The 17,372-nt window shown below is 38.2% G+C and overlaps 2 protein-coding genes across 2 annotated transcripts in view; one reads left to right on the top strand and one right to left on the bottom strand.

The window, feature by feature from the left end:
* Positions 1-17,372, top strand: part of LOC127434310 (extracellular superoxide dismutase [Cu-Zn]-like) — a 794,804-nt gene that overhangs the window by 713,109 nt on the left and 64,323 nt on the right. The gene's annotated exons all lie outside the window — the stretch shown is intronic.
* The window catches only part of LOC127452251 (ATP-dependent RNA helicase DHX15), a 54,682-nt gene that overhangs the window by 16,755 nt on the left and 20,555 nt on the right, over positions 1-17,372 (bottom strand). Inside the window, exon 6 of the mRNA XM_051717957.1 lies at positions 10,961-11,128. Coding sequence (XP_051573917.1) covers positions 10,961-11,128 — 168 coding nt within the window. The remainder of the gene's footprint in view (positions 1-10,960; positions 11,129-17,372) is intronic.

Below are 17,372 nucleotides of genomic sequence, written 5' to 3'. Positions count from 1 at the left end.
GAAGTATTATTGCTGAAAAAAATAAATAATAATAAATAAATAAATAATAGCCCTCTCCACATCAAAAGGTGGAGCTGTCATTTATGTCCATCGCACAAGTAGTGCAAGATAAGTTGTCACAATGTAATACACAGGGTTAAGGTTTCAAATCACTAACTCCAAGACCCCGTTTACACCTCATATTAAAGCCCAAAGTATACTTAGATTTTGTCGCAACGTTCAGCGTCTGTGTACTGTTAAATGCGAGCCTGTCAAAGTATACTCAATTTGACGGTGTGCGCATACAAAGGCGGTTGCCGCATGCACGCTACGACTGCAATGAGATGCTGGACAATTTCTCTTCAGGAGTTTAGACCCTGAAAGTAGTCTTTATATACCTTCTGTATCTCCTGACCTCTTCACACACGCGCTCTTGACATGCACATCCACTGTTGTTGTTATTACTTTCGTCTCCTGTTACTTACCGGCGATTATGTCTTCTAACATTTCTTCGTGACAGCAACGGCTCAGTTGTGAGTATTTCCATCTTGTGGATCCACTCAATCATGCAAAAAAATGCGAATGCTCATTCTACACGTTCAAATACACGCGGAGAGAAAATCGGGCTGCACGCATTCAATGTTTGAGCACTCTTCTGATAACGAGATTTGCGTCACGTGTCCTGTACCGAAGTATACTTTGAGCTTCAGATGCATTTTTGGTGATCCAATCACATGTGGTCAGTGCTAAATACAGGTATAAACAGGTCTAAAATGTTTTGTGATCGGATCACAAAAACACATACGAATGTGGTCAAAAACGCATGTGAACGCATCACATTTGAGGTGTAAACGCTAATCCGTCCTGTATGCGTCCCAGCAGCAGCAAAGCGCCACCCTTCACCTGTCATTCAACCACTGCGCGAAAACAAGAGTTTAAATTTTACCGGTTATGAGCAGCTTTAAAAAGAAAACCGGCCGATCAGAAAATTTTATAAAGTGGATACATACACAAGCATGAGAACTTCACGGATCTTCTTCAGTGTGTCTGATGTTGATATGCAGGGATAGATGAGAAGCACAAACATCTGCAGTTCAGGCAAATACAGGTAATCCACTAAAATAATTGACAATTCTGCTCGAAATGTTGCTTTTGTGCTTAGATTAAATTTCAGAAATTTCATTTAATTTTTTCCAGGCTTTGTCTTGCCTGAATTTGTTGTGCTTTAATGTCATGCTGTAGCAAGCTGACATAGTGAATGATGTATGTTGTCATGAAACAGAGTCCCTCCCCTCCAAATCCGATCACGAGTGGTCACAGGAGACATATTTAAGCGACCAGGTGTAAACAGTGAAGAGTCTCACCTGACCACATGTGATCAGATCACCCGAGACGCATCTAAATACCAGGTGTAAACGGGGACCAAGTAATCGTAATAGTTGCCTAACAAAGTAATTAGATTAGTAGATTAGTAATCCTAAAAAGGATTCTTAACAGTGCATCACCATTCCCAGACCCATCTTAAGCCTTTATAACTTGACTTGAGCGAATCAGTGTCTGAAACACCTACTCAATCCAGAACAAATTTGTGATACGGCAAAGCATTTTGGTACAGTAACACAAAGTGTTTTCTTTATTGTGCATTATTCTGTGGAGGTCTGTAGTGCAAATGCTAAACCCAGATACACAGTTTACACTAACAGGATCACTTTTCTTAGTACATTTCATGAGTGGTTAATTCTAAAGTTATGCACTGCTAAGGGGGAAACCAAAAATCTAATTAAAAGAAAGTTCCATGGCAAGTGGGGAGTAAAAAAAAAGCAGCAGCAAAAAAACAAAATCAGTGGGAATTAAATCCTTAAGGACACTTCAGCGAGCTGTCACAGGATAGAAGACTAATACAACCCAACAGGGGAGTAAGGCAACAGTTGCTGCAATCAAGTCGAATTGGGAGTGTGCAGGCTGAGTCGGACTGCTTTCCACCGAGCAGCCCGTCCAGACACATTACCACTGCTCTTTTTGGAGGCAAGATACATGTCTGTGCACAGCATGCAGCCATCTTCCTCTCCCTGGAGACCCCAACCCCTAAGACACTATTATTCATGCCACGTCCCTCTTCTTCACTCTCTCGCCTGTTTACAGTATGCATGCCCTTTGTGTGTGGTATAGTGAAATACTGAAGAGTCTTTGAGAAGGAGAATGTTGACAAGTCTTTGATATGCTGAGATGAGATGATTTGGAAGAAGGTTGGAGTAGAGACAGATTGCATCTCTATATCAGCTCTATGAAAAGACTGTCACACTGGACACAGTAAATTCAATGTAGATGATTCATGTAGCCTGAGGAGTTTGCATCGCAAGGCAGCATATGAGAGCAGGCTATATTAAAAACAATCCCATCGCCTACGCCAGTGGTTCTCAACTGGTCTTGCTTCCAGATCGGATCAGTGTTACATAGGACATCAAACGGCGGCCCAATACATTCCCATAACTGCTTATCGTACAAAAGTAAACAAAAATGAATCGAACATTAAGATTAATATTACCATAAGGTGCAAATCTCCAACAATATTAAAAATGATTCACATCACGTAGAATGAAAAGGAAAATGAACGTAAGTGTGATTTACCAGCTGGAACAAACACTGAACTAAATACTATATTATTAGCCAAAAGACAGATGAATGTGCACCAAAATGCAATAGAGTTTGATTGGACGCAGAGCCTTGAACTTCAACAAAACATATGGGATGCATTTTTTCCCTCTCTTTTAAAAGTTGAAAGCCCATTTTAATATTCTATGTACAATTACATGTTTGTTGCATTTTATATACATTCAGCATTAATCAGCATTAAGTAGACCTTCAATCCATTTTGGGGTTGCAACCTCACAACCTGGCTACAAGCAAGTAGGAAGGCGAATTGGATATCTGGATGACCTTAATTGCTAATTGAAAGTAACAGCTTAATTTTGAATGAGAAAAACTGAAGGGTGGAGTGGGAAACCCACAGTTGTCAGATTTTCATTCAGCTGATTAAAGTATCATAGTCTGCTGCAACATTTACCCTCTCTGAAATGTAATGGGTCACAGAAAAAGCTTGTAGCCAGAAAGAGAAACATGTTCAGGTTGGAAGAGGGAATAAGAATGCAAGAGCATGTAAAGTTGAACCCTGGTATCAGATTATTTTGGTTTACAATTACCCCTTATGCCTATATGGTTAAAGGCTGTCTATAGCTGGGTTTCCATCGAAACATTTCACATTTTTTAAGTGCATTTCTAAAAATTCGACTTAAGAAAATACGAATGTTTGTGCGTTTCCATCCACTACGTCATGCGCACTAACTTATGGGAGCCCACCTTGTAATGATGGAGCATCTAAATGACCTCCTTGCTTCAGGGAGCGTTTTATTTGCAGGATTGGAGCAATTGTACTTAGTTTTATTAAATGTTGCCAGGAGATGCTGCAGAATAAGTGTAATATCTGATATAATGGGGCTGAAATGGCTGCAATGCCCACATGTCCCCAGTCTCCGCATACCTGGGAGCGCCCGCTCTCAAAACTGTTCTGCCGGATTGTGAGGTCCCACTTTATCGACCAGCTGTGGATTAAACATTACCGAATGACAAAGGCTATGTTCAAAGAACTGTATGCCAAGGTCGGACCTTTCATTGGGCCAGTCACATCAAGCTATCGCACGCTCATAGCACATGCACGAATAATCAAAACATGTAATCGTTTTACGAATAAACTGTTTTCATCACCTTAATCCACATTTTAACTAATGCGAAACTCTAGAAAATCCACCTCCTCCTAGCGCATTACATTTTAAGCTTATTTGCATATCAAGTGTTTCCATTCAGGAATCTTTATGCGCAATTTCAAAATATGCACAAAAGTAGTTGGATGAAAACCCATCTTATGAGAAATTACATAGGACAAATACTAATGTACAGAGGAAAACAGTGTCACAGAAGATCTTTGCAAGCGAGCCTGCTAAAGGGTGCTGCCATTGTGTAAAAATTCAAGGTAATTCAATGTAAATTATAAAAACCTTTCCAGCCTCTATGGCAGACAGGAAAAAAAATGGTGGAGACAATCCTTGCATTTCATGTAATTCCGCCTCCTCCAGCAAATGCTTTCGAGGCCCTTAAATCCTTTTATGAGTGTAGGTCTCTCTAGCCACAAAATGTTTTGTTTTTAATGCAGCAGGGTTTTTAAATGCAACCTTTGACCTGATGTAATTCAGCTGCTGAAAATCCTTTGCCTATATATTAATGGAAAGCTGGGAGAATTCAATAAAAAAAAAAGCCGTCTGGAGACAGGGGGCTATGACCAATGCCAGCAGAGAATGGTCCTAACAGACCACTGATGACAGTGAGATTCAAAGCATCCCATGAGTTCGATAAAATACAATGTAGTTCAAAACCAGTCTGCATCATTTTTAGAAAATATGGCCACCTGGAAAAGACCTTTAAGAAGAGATATATTCCAGAGTGGTAGTCATGGAAATTATCAAAAGGCAAGTGCTATGGGAAGAGTCTCATAGCAAAAAACACTAAATGCATTACAAGTACTTAGTCGTCCTCATTGAACCATGAGGTGTTGAGAAATTGCATCTTTAAGGAGGCAATGATCCATGCGCAAGTTGTCTGGAAGAAAGTTGGCTGGCTGACCAAACAAGGCTAACACTGGTAGCATTACACTTGAACAAGTGCTATTTCAATTCTATCAAGCTGCTCTTCTGTCGGTCTCTCATTCCAGGATTGGTGAAAACTAAAGCCTTTTAAGTCAGCAAGACAACATGAATTGATGATCAAGTAAACAACAGTAAGGCTAGAAACATACTCAACATGTAAAGTCTGCAAACGCAGACATGAATGCTTGGCCAACGCATTGCTAACGCGAGGTTGCATACATACATGGTAGCGTTCCTGCGTTACTGTAACAAATCTCCGTACTCAAGGGGCAACAGAATTATCTTTAAATGTCAGTGCCATTAAACCAGATACGTTTTTATTTGGGTAGCTAGCTAAATTGTTTACAGTGTACCTAACTTTCTCAAGATTCTCTCAAACTGTGGCTCCGCCATGACAGTAGTAGACCTGAAAAAGACAACTGAATTAATTGCTCACATTTTATATTCATACGGATAAGGGAGCCCCTCCTTTCAACTGCATTGGGACCCACTTTATATTAGGTGGCCTTAACTACTATGTACTTAACCATTTGATACAAAGTACTTATTATGTACATACATGTTGTTGCATTTTAATTACATTTGTAGTTACACTGTTAACGTTACCCCTAACTCAACTCTAACCCCTAATCCTAACCCTACCCTTACTCCTAAACCTACCCGTACCTCAACCTCAGTAGCAGCAAATGTGGGAATTTTGCAGAACAACATGTAGTTACACAGTAAACACATAGTGTTGTATGTATTTAATGTTAGTACATAGTAGTTAAAGCCACCTAATATAAAGTGTGAACCTGTATTGAATTATGGACCCAACACAGTCGCAAACAAGCTGCGACGGCTCCTGCTGTCTGTTTCTGTATTGAACCGAACAAAAATGTCATCAGCAATACTACAATTTCCATTGTACCTATGGGTTATTAGCCAATGAGAAGGAGAGAGAACTCCAAACTGCTGAACTCCAGCCATCCTACGCTGGCATCATTACAGTGTTGTATTGGGTTTACATTCAGGAAAATGTTTTATAACTTGACTTAAAGAACAACATTTCAAAAGATCTGATTAAAACATTTAAAAGTCAAAAAGATGGTCCTCGCGACCAAATATGCATATTTCCCTACTATATAGTATGCCAAAAAGAATGAGTATTATGTCAGAACCAAAATTGGGTTTCTTAGACTGTAGGTAAAATACTATAACCAGGTTTTGAGAAAATTGCAATAACTACAAAATCCACAACAAAAACTGTTTTGTTGGTGTACTGTGTAGTTCAGTCTTTGGACGGCAATAATGTCATCATAAAAACAGATAAACATTGTTTTTATTTATTTTATTTACAGAGTGGCCCTTTATATTTCGTATGAATGAGTTGTGAACGAAACACTGAATATCCATAAAATTAAATAAACAGTCCTCTCTCAAAACACTCAGTTTAGTAGAGTATCCCAGTGTTTTAGTTTCTTTCTTTAAAACCTTTTATCAAAGAAATCTCTAAAAAACACAATAAAATAAATAACAGAAAATAAATATTGGTTCTCTATCAAAACACTTCAACTGACTATATTAACCCTTTCGCACATGCTATCAAACTGGTTTGATTACAATAGGCAGCACTCAGAGGTGTACAATCAAACTAGTGCGACCGGCATTCATAATGTTGTTACCAGCAAAAAAGGACTAATGCGGTTTTCATATTGAATCGGCTCCTCAAATAGTCATTTCAGCATCACAATATTTTTATATAACAAACATGTTTAAAGCTGTTACGGTCAGAGATGGCTGTTTTGATGCAGCGATGTTTTCTGACAGCAAACAAAAAAAATGTATAAATGAGTTAGTCCACTTTAGCCTTCTATCGTTCCATCCGTCACTCATTCTCATCACTACCTGTGCAACAAAGTGGAAGGACTATGTTTTTAGAACCATCTTTTCTTAAACTCAGAATCCAATGCTGCATTGCAATGTAAACAACATGGCAGCACACATAGCCAGCAATTGCATTTGTGATCGCATCTTATATATCAAATTCAGTTAAAATAATTTTTGGGTGTTTACAGCATTAATCTTTGTATTTAATAGTATTAAATTATTAATTAGAATTAATCTATTCCAAGCCTTTTCATTTTTATTTTAACTACAGAGGTTGCTGGTCAAGGATGGCTACATCATTGTATCTGTATCTGTGAGAGTGCAGATGTCAGCTTCTCCTTTCCACATTACAGGTGATCGTAAAGCGACACAAATAGTGGGATTATTATTTAAGAAATCAAGCATCTCGTATGCATTGTTCCATCAGTTTGCTCTGCAAATATAAGTGAAAAATAATTGAATTTGGAAGATAAAAACATTACCCACGTCTCCCCACCACCATCTCATTTTCAGCTAATTCTTTCCTGTTCTGTGCAAATCAGTGCAATAATGGGTGCAAGCTCATCTTTCATGTTGTTTGTTGACATGTTATCACAAAAATCTCCCATTGCTGTGCGTGAGCTTGAGAATGAATTTCAGGATCATAGTTTTAATGAGACGGGCGATCGTGTGGTTGAAACATCCAGTCTGTGATCAGTCGTATAGTGTGTGCTTGGCTTTAGTATATGCACATGTTTCTCATATCTTACTCTGTCCCTGGCACGCACATAAGCGCCACTGCACTACCATGGTTTAAATTGAACTCAGAAATGATTCCGACTTTTTGAGAATCACTGGATAAAGAATTGCGATGCATCTGTGAATCAATTTTTCTCCCACCCCTTCTAAACAATTTTTTTTTACAAATGAGAAGTACGTTCTTCATCATCAAATGCAGTACATCCTCCAATAGTACGCTAATTCGGTTTCAGCGCTCCTCTATATTGACGTCAAGTTAGACTGGCCTTAATCAGGCTTATTCACCTCCGCTCTAGGAGGGCCACCATCCAGCAGAGTTTAGCGCTAACCCTAATCAAAGACATCCTGAACCAGCTAATCAAGGTCTTCGGAAATACTAAGCATTGGAACTAAATTTTGCAGAAGAGTAAACCTTCAGAAGCAGCCTTGAACAGCCCTGGTCCAAATATTTTGTGTATACCCGTCTCAAATACGCCAAAAAATAAATAAATAAATAAATAAAAAAAAAAAAAAATGATATTTGAGTGCAGCACAATTATTTAGTCGGTGAGCTAACAAGCGCCCTCTGGAGGAAGACCGGCAGTTGCAAAATCGGTGAAAATCCACATAGAAAAGGTCTGTTTTCATTCCGGCTCAAAAATTAACTATATCGGCCACCATATCGGTAATCGGTGAATTTTCCCTCTCTAAAATCGGTATCGATCTCAAAAATCCCATATCGGTCAGGCTCTAATCAAAACACAAACTAAGCATGCAGCAAAGACTTAGTCATTGCTACAGATATATAGCCATCAAATTTAGGGAACGAGAATGCAGAAATTTTCAAATCAGTGAACAGTTGCATTAGTTCATTAGGACGTCAGTAATCTTTGGCGGCGATAATGACAAGCGGAGTGCTTTCTGTAGGGAAGGCTGGGGCGATGACTCAATCAAGTCCTCATCAGATGTTCAGCTAAATATTTGCAAACTCACAGTCGATGATCAGATGTGATACTCTGTCACATCTCTGGCCAGTCATGCAGGCGTCCAGGTGGTTTTCACACTGTAATCATCAGGTTTATTTGAGAGAAAGTGCAATGAAATGGGAGTCGCAAAAACAAAAGGAAGAAAGTGTTTGCTGTCTGCATAATTGCTATAATGCAGACAACCCCCTGGTAAGAGTAAGGGATGAAAGACACTTTACAGTGAATGAGCTCTGATAGAGCATCTAGAGTACATTTCATTCTTTCACAGCCAACATGCCAAAATTGACAAATGACCATATTCAAGTTGAGAGACAAACGGAAAGCAAAACAGGGGGGAGTGAAAGCAAGCTGTCATGGTCCAAAAAAGATTTAAGAAAAAAAGAATGCAGCTCCAAATTTTCCAAATGATAAAAGGATGAGTAATTTTCCTTTCCTAAATTAGAAAAGACTCTGCATTTTGTATATGCAGACAAAAGCAGCATATGTTGTGAGTCATTTCTATACCAAAGCTAAAGATGAAAGGAAGAAAAAAGGAAAACTAATTTCTACCATTCCTTACTACTCATCCTTCCATCTGTCAAAAACTGATAGTCATTCCATCATCCTTTTCCCTTCTTTAAATGAATAACTGAATACAGTCGCAGAGCTGTGCCGACCCCACTTTAGATTTCCTAAAACGAATCCAATTTCTAAACTCATTGTATCTGCCTATTTTAATGTGATTAGTTGTACAGTTCTAGTCATACCCTAAAATCGAATGAGCCAGTTTGAGTATGCCAAATAGAGAATGACATGAGAGCTGAATTGTAGGTGAGGATTTATAGTCAAAAATGACCAATATTCAGTCTATTCTTTACACAAACCTTTCGAATGGCTCCAGAAGACTTGAAATGGGCTACTTTCAAAGTGCCTTTTGGAACCTGACAGTGACGACAATGACTAACACACAATATCAAATTTGGATATTGGGGGGCCTGGGTAGCTCAGTGGTAAAGATGCTGGCTACCACCCATGGAGTTCGCTAGTTCGAATCCCAGGGCATGCTGAGTGACTCCACCCAGGTCTCCTAAGCACCCAAATTGGTCTGGTTGCTTGGGAGGGTAGAGTCACATGGGGCAACCTCCTTGTGATCGCTATAATGTGGTTCGTTCTCAGTGGGGCGCGTGGTGAGTTGAGCGTGGTTGCCGTAGTGGATGGTGTGAAGCCTCCACACGCGCTACGTCTCCGTGGCAACGCGCTCAACAAGCCACGTGATAAGATGCGCAAGTTGACGGTCTTGGACGCGGAGGCAACTGAGATTTGTCCTCCGCCACCCAGATTGAGATGAATCACTAGGCGACCACGAGGACTTAAAAGCACATTGGGAATTGGGGATTCCAAATTGGGAGAAAAAAGAAAAGAAAAAAAAACATCCGACCAATACACAATTCCGTGAGTAAAAGGATGGTTTGTTGCCGTAACAATCCAGGTGCAACTCTAGTGCTGATAAACTCATTTAATTAACTGTGATACATATTTCATGATACAGCATCACTACTTTAGATCCTTGTATAGGGTTGGAAACAGAGTTCTTTTAAAAATATTGGAATCGTATGACTTCGTGACTTTCGGTTCAGTTAACGATCCTCCTGCATGCAATTTTCCACCAATGCGGCTAGAACACCGTCCTGAAATACTATGAGTGTTTCAGGCAGCACATTTCTGCAGCAGCGTTGCCCTCTACTGACTCTACAGTGTAAAACACACAGCTCTACCAGTGTACTTAATTACAGATCAAATGACACTCGAGTTGGCTCTTTTGAATCTACAGCACGAAACATATGCACTTCCGTTTATAGTCCAGTATACAAGTAATCTTATACTGATGTGCAAGACATGAATGCCCAACTCAAAATTAAATAAGAACTGCTGAAGTCTCACAAGCCTGAAGTGCAACATTAGGCAACATAACACAGTTTAAACTGTATCTGGAACTGTTACTGTTTAATGATGACCTGTGTCTCTATTAAATCAAGCAGTGCAGTTACTGACTGGTAGTTCATATGACAATGTATAATTAAAGATTCAGAGGTTTTGTTGCAATAAGTAGAATTTTATAAAAGAATAAATGAATTAATGAAATATGCCATCACATTTCTTGTTGGTTTAGATTTGTTTATTTAAAATATAGTTAGGATCTACTGTATTATTGGATAATTGGTAATTATGTCTCTAAAAAGTCTGCAAACACAGCTTTTACAAGAATTGTATTCAATTTATTTCTGATTTGTTATATCTGCTTTGTAAAAATTTGAAATTATCTCATTATTTGGTAACAGACAGCAGAAGGTAGTAAATACAATAAGAATTGCATTACTCATTTCCAAATAATTCTTTATTTTAAAAAAAAGGTACCAAAAGAATTATTGGAATCAATACAGGAACCATTAAATAACTGGAATGTTAGGAGGAATCGGAACCGGAATTGTTAAATTCCTTATGATACCCAACCCTACCCTTGTATCAATACTTTTTGAGCATGCATTCATCTAATTTCCTGTAAACAAAAGTGAAGCAAACCATGCTAGATACTGCAAAATCTCTCTTTTTATTACACTTTTGGTACAGTTTCAATTGCAATCCAATTATTATATAGTGATGCATGATAATGTGTATCATTTTTAAGTAGTTGCGAATATCCAGCCCTATAGGGATGTGCAATGTGATGTTTACCTTTCTGCCTATGGCTCCATTGGGTTTGCGGGGTGGAGGAGGCTCAAAGATCCTCTGCTGTTGCTGTGGCGGCAGGGTGGAGTACAGTGGGATGATTTTGATGTCTCCAACCTCAGGGCCCAAATCATCAATCTCACGTTTGATCCGCTTGCAGGCTTCGTCAATTTCCTAGAAAGCAGAATGACGTTAGAACCCAAAACAATACATGCATGTCATTTTTGCTCATATTTTGGGTTAGTGATTTGAACAAACCCCTAACCCCAAGTATTAAACTTGTGACTAAGTATTATTGGTTATCGGTCCCTAACATCTCGTTTAATCTATCAAAATTTTATGTTAGGCATGATGTTAAGGACTGACAGACTCTTTAACCTTTCACTTCCATTGTGCGGAAACAAGAGCACAGACTAAATTATTCAAAATGTCTTCTCTTGTTCTGAAGTAGAAAGTCATGTGGGTTTGGAATGACATGAGGGTGAGTAAATGACAGAATTTTAATTTTTGGGTGAACTATTCCTTTCAGTCCATATCAACAACAGATTTTGAATCAGCCATCCATTGATATTCATCTTAGCCACCCTTTACCAATATTAACTACTGGATCAATTCCCTGATGCTGGAAACACCAGCACCGCTGAGACTTGGGTGGTTAGTTGCGGTACACTTGACGTGCCAGTTTTGTCAACCGAGTGAGAAAATGTAAGCTGGAGTGCACAGTGCTTGGGTAAGATCCCTTTGGCTGAGCTTTCAACAGCGGCAGTCACAAGGGCACGTGTATACTAACACACAATCTTTATTATTCCAGAAGGCAATGTAGTAGGGCTAATGTGAAATGAGAGAGCTGCAATGATGCATAACCAGGAGCAAATCTCAACAGATCAGTTAAGTGAAGCTGAACATTACAAACATAGTGGTTCAAGATGATGAAATATATGGAAGTCATCACAGAAAATTAGAGATACCACTGATCAAACCAGCTCGGATGTGTTTTTGCCAAGTTAAAGGGATGGTTCACCTAAATACTGTTATAAATTATGCTACTTGCGCTCATGTTGTTCAAACCTGTTTGACTTTATTTCTGGATGAACCATCCCTTTAATAAGCCACTCTAACAGCACATGGATATTGGAGGTGAAGGCAAATTAAAATAAAAAAGATTGTTTAAATAAAATGTCTAACAAAAAACAACTGGTCAAAAAAAGTTATTAATCTAGACCACTTTTACAAGTGGTCATTAAATTACTCAGAAATGAGTCTTTAATAGCTACGACAAAATATTGCTTGGACACAAATGAAGAATGCTTATTGGTTACTAGTACAAAGCTTTGTCTTTTCTTCCTGCATGAACATGTTACGCTCATTCATTAAAAGCAATGCAGTCCGCCTGACTCAAGTCACTGCTTATGTAGTACCGCCATCCTCAGGCCAATGTGAGTACTGCAAATTCTGTAGAAAAGAGAACTCATTTGGCTCAAATGATTAGTCAAGGACAGATCTCCAGAAAGATTTTGTGGAACAGAATGCCAGGCCATTTAATACTACCTAAGCTTATAATAAACCATTAATCGGTATAACGGCATGCACTTTGTGCCATCAAAAGGCCCTAAAAGTCTGTTACATCTCATGGACATTTTACTCAAGTCCCTTTCATTGCGTATCTAAGCACCCACAGCTGATCATTTACGCATAAATGCATTGAAGCGCATAAGTGTGCAGGGTTGTGGACACATGTTAGTCCGTGCACGCACAGCACTGCTCCCTGGGGCACAATGTGCACAGAAAATGGTGCCCGTGGGCATGTGCATCTTAATCACAGCTCTACAACGACAAAGGACAAGGCAAATCTGAATAGATTGATCAAATTAGCCCAAGTATTAATAGTCCATCAGCCCTTGGGAAGCAGCAGCTGTCAGGAGGACTGCTATCCGAGCTGCCAAGGGACACGCGGCTGTGCCAAAGCAGAAGAGCCTGCACCTGGAGCAGGACACCAACTACAGACCCCTTGCTTCTCGCAGCGGGCATGATAGAATTCTGCGTGAATATATTTAAAGTAGACCCTTTAATCTACATGCTGCAGATGCAAATTAGTTGCCATGGATATAAAGGAGAAAGATAATCCCAATCATTACGACTGATTTGAACAAGCAAAGCTGAACAAATAACAGCAATATATCTGAGAAGGTTTGGTGGTTTGAAACGAATTTCTGTTTGCAACTTTGTGAAGACATTTTTATAAAAGTCATCCATTTCTATGCTGCTTTAAAGGTAGCAAGAAAAAGAACCTTTAATCTTCTAAAACAGAGTGGACAAACAGCATAAATTGTAGGGCAAAAAAAAAAAAAAAAAAAAGGATTGTTACAAATCGTGATTCTTTTTTCTTTTTTTTTCAATTTGGAATGCCCAAGTCCCAATGCGCTCTATGTCCTCGTGGTGGCGTAGCGACTCGCCTCAATCTGGGTGGTGGAGGATGAATCTCAGTTGCGTCTGAGACAGTCAATCCGCACATCTTATCACGTGGCTTGTTGAGCGCGTTACTGCAGAAACCTAGCACATGTGGAGGCTCACGCTATTTTCCGCGCATCCACACACCCCACCGAGAGCGAGAACCACATTATAGCGACCACGAGGAGATTAATCCAATGTTACTCTACCCACCCTAGCAACCGGGCCAATTGGTTGCTTAGGAAGCCTAACTGGAGTCACTCAGCACGCCCTGGATTCGAACATGTGACTCCAGTTATGGTAGTCAGCGTCTTGCTGAGCTACAAATCACGATTCTTGAGCCAAACGAATTTAAAATAGTCTCCCTAATGATTTTTTTTTAAATTTAATAATAAAAATCTTTCTTACTTACAGAATCACAATCTCTCAATACATATTGAATCGGCTACAAAATATCGTTGTAACATTGAATCAGAAGGTCTGTGGCAATTCCCAGCCCTAATAAATTGGTCATCTAAAATGAGGTACCTTCATTACCCCAAAGGAGAAAACTGAACAATTATGTGGCCAGCCTAAAAACAGTGTTCTTTACTTAATGTTTTAGCACATTCACATGCTAAATCACATAAAGTGTGAGATATAATCCCCAAGTAACGGTGTGATTGATAGCCCCACCAGATTTTCAAGATAAACAATTGAAGAAATAGTTCACCAAAAGTAAAAATTGTTATTATTTACCCTCATGTAAATAATGTTCCAAACCCCTATGACAAGTCTCAAACCAGGGCTGCACGATTTGGACAAAAATTCCACGCAATAGGATTTTTGTAGTCCACAAAGCTGGAAGAAAATTCTCCATGGGTTCCCACTGGATTTCCTGTAGGCTTTTATAATGGCAGTTTTGGATTTACTGTATAAGTAAAATAAATTCTGTGGTAAACATTACTTAAAGATACATGGACGGTTTGTTCTACAACATAAATTACACACAATCATGCCCCAAACGTGAATTTTTAAGCCGTATTGAACAAAATAATATCTAAAACTCCTTTAAAACAACGTACATTTACTTTAGGAGCTATACTGCAGAAGAAAATGTTTTTAATCTGAGAATGCTGAATACAATATTTAATGTCGGACTTGTATTAATGTAAGCTAACAGACCCGCTGCCGTCTAGTGTGTCATTATAATAATCAAACAAACATAACAAGAAAATGAGAAAACACTCACTGCTCTTGACTGGGTAACATTAGTAGCTTTAAAAATACTAAAATTATAATCTTACAGTGAAGACCAGTAGTAGTTTTATATTGTATTTCATTCTGAATGTTTACTTGAATGCTTGAAAGCCTACTGCTGTTAAAAACTTAAAGCACTGAATTTTCTTAATTTGTATTTTTTGTTCTATTATTTTTAATCTATATCTATTCATTGCTGTTTTTTGTTGTTATTTTATTACTGACTGTTTACTAGTCTTGAATAATTACTTAAAACCCTTCTTCCATAATTAACATATTAGTCAGTGTTATTATTTGTTGTGGTTTTGAAGCTGGTATTGAGAATCGTCAAATTTCACTACAGACTATTGAAATTTTGGTATTGTGATAATGTATAGCCTATATTGTATATAATAGATCTTGCTGCAATAATATGATGAAAATGTAGATCTCATTCCATAGAAGTTTGAGCACCCCTGCTGTAAATGATGGTGTTGGAGACATTCCTTTATTTGACTACAATACGTAACAAAATAATTATCATATGACAATAGCCTCCTCCCCTACCCAGTGCAGTTTACATTTCAACTTCAAGGAAATCCACTGTTAAAAAGACAAGTTTTTATAAAATGTTCAATAAATGCATGATGTTTCCAATGTCAGTGAGAAATCATGTTAAATAATCGTGATCTCAATGTTGACCAAAATAATCGTGATTATGATTTTTGCCATAATCGAGCAGCCCAATGGCATAGCCTTCCGGGTCTCCGCAGAACAGCTCTATTAGGATGGATAGCTCTAAAAATGAAAGAAACTTGGTGTCAAACTGATAACCCATTGGTGTATTTAAACAGTTTATGTTAGTTATTCATTGTCACCATTACATGTATTTTGTATTTTATTTAACCATGTATTATTTAAAAGTATCAAATTGAATATTGATTTTTAATTTATTTTATCTACGTTCCTAGCCGTTTCATTTTGTTGGATGAGATCATATTAGTTCCGCTTTCACTTGTTCCCACTAGAGGTTGAATGAGTGGAACACACTCTCTTGGGAGGTAAACAAATGAAAGGAGAACGGAGGAAAAGCTCATGTTTCTGAACTCAAAAGGTGCTACTGTTAATGCAGTTTGCTCAGAAGTCATTTAATAAAGATGTCTGAGTTATACCATATCTTTTATCCCGCGTTAATTTTTATGATACCTGTGCCCGGCGGAGACTGAGATCCTTCTATTGCAGAGGATAATAAAAACGGCTTCACCCGGGATGCGCCGGTTCCTGCTTTGCCTAAAAATAACACACCTAGCGCACATAAGCAAATGGAACCGAACTCAAGAGCACATTTGTTCCTCTAAACATGAGACTGTTGCTGTGGAGCTCAGAACCGCTCTGAAAACACTGTTATAATGCTCGGATACAACAAAGACAGGACAGATCAGCACATATAAACTCTGAAGTAAGCAGACTTTTTATTTAATTAAATCGCAGCCCTTTGCGGTTTAATAATCCCACAAGGTCATATTGTGATTTCGATTTTTGTTTCGGTTAATCGTGCAGCCCACCAAACCCCTAAGACTTAAAAATATTAATTTAACTAATATTTTATTAGTTTATTATTTTGGCTTTGTAAAAATGAACAAATCAATGTTTTCAATCAATAAATATGATAATATATTTTATATATTATTTTTTGTTACATGTTTATTGTTTAATTGCATCATTTGTACTATTTCCAATATTTATACTAATTTTAATTTTTTGTTTTGTTTGTTTCTTAACACCATGCCAGCTTCGATGGCTATTTTCATGGTTATTGAATAACCTATTTTCCTGGTTGCTTATGAGATTACCCAATTTTATAATGGAAATGACACTGACCCTAAATATTACCACAATGCCTATAACTATCCAAAGCATCAAAAGATATTTAGGCAAGCTTTCAAAAGTTAATTTGTCTCTGATCTTTGCAAAAAGGAGAAAAGGAACACCACGAGCATGCATGGAAGGCTGGTGATTCTCCATCTGTGACTGTATTTATCATTTTGGTGGGTCCTGAACCCTCCACTGCACTCAGGTGAGCACTGGTTGCAAGAGACGTAAAATAATAAATGGCTTAATTTCAGGGCTGAATCTGGGTCACACTCTGCCATTTCTCAGAGGCTTTTGCCTTCACGCCACAGCCAGCTGTGTCCAAGGCCATTATCAATCTAAGCATTGATCTCTTCTGCACTATTTAACTGTGCGTAGGTGTGCGAGGCGGGTTGAAAAATGTCACAAATGACAAATGTTGCTCATAATGAGAATTTTGAATGTAAAGTCATAGAGTCAAAACAAAATACACACAATTTTTCTTTTTTCTCTGACCATTTGTTTCTGATACAATATTACTATTTATGTTCTCCAACCAGGGTTAATTTTTAGTTAGACATAGTTGTCTTTTGACAAAAACATCCTTTAACTGAAGTCAATTCTGTAAATATTAATTTATTGTAGTCAGTTTTACTCTGACTGAAATGGCAAATAAAATATAATAATAAAAAAAAAAAAACCTAACCCTGTTTCTGGAGGCCCCCCAACACTGCACATTTTGTATATCACCCTTTTCTGACACACCCAATTCAGGTCTTGAAGTCTCCACAAACGAGCTGATAAGCTGAATCAGGTGTGTTTGATTAGAGAGATCCAAAATGTGTAGTGTTGTGGGCCTCCAGGAACAGGGTTGGGAACCACTGATATAGAGGAAAGAAAA

Source organism: Myxocyprinus asiaticus, chromosome 1, assembly GCF_019703515.2.
Source record: "Myxocyprinus asiaticus isolate MX2 ecotype Aquarium Trade chromosome 1, UBuf_Myxa_2, whole genome shotgun sequence".
In the NCBI taxonomy this organism is placed as follows: domain Eukaryota; kingdom Metazoa; phylum Chordata; class Actinopteri; order Cypriniformes; family Catostomidae; genus Myxocyprinus; species Myxocyprinus asiaticus.
This window is presented reverse-complemented; position numbering and strand designations above follow the sequence as displayed.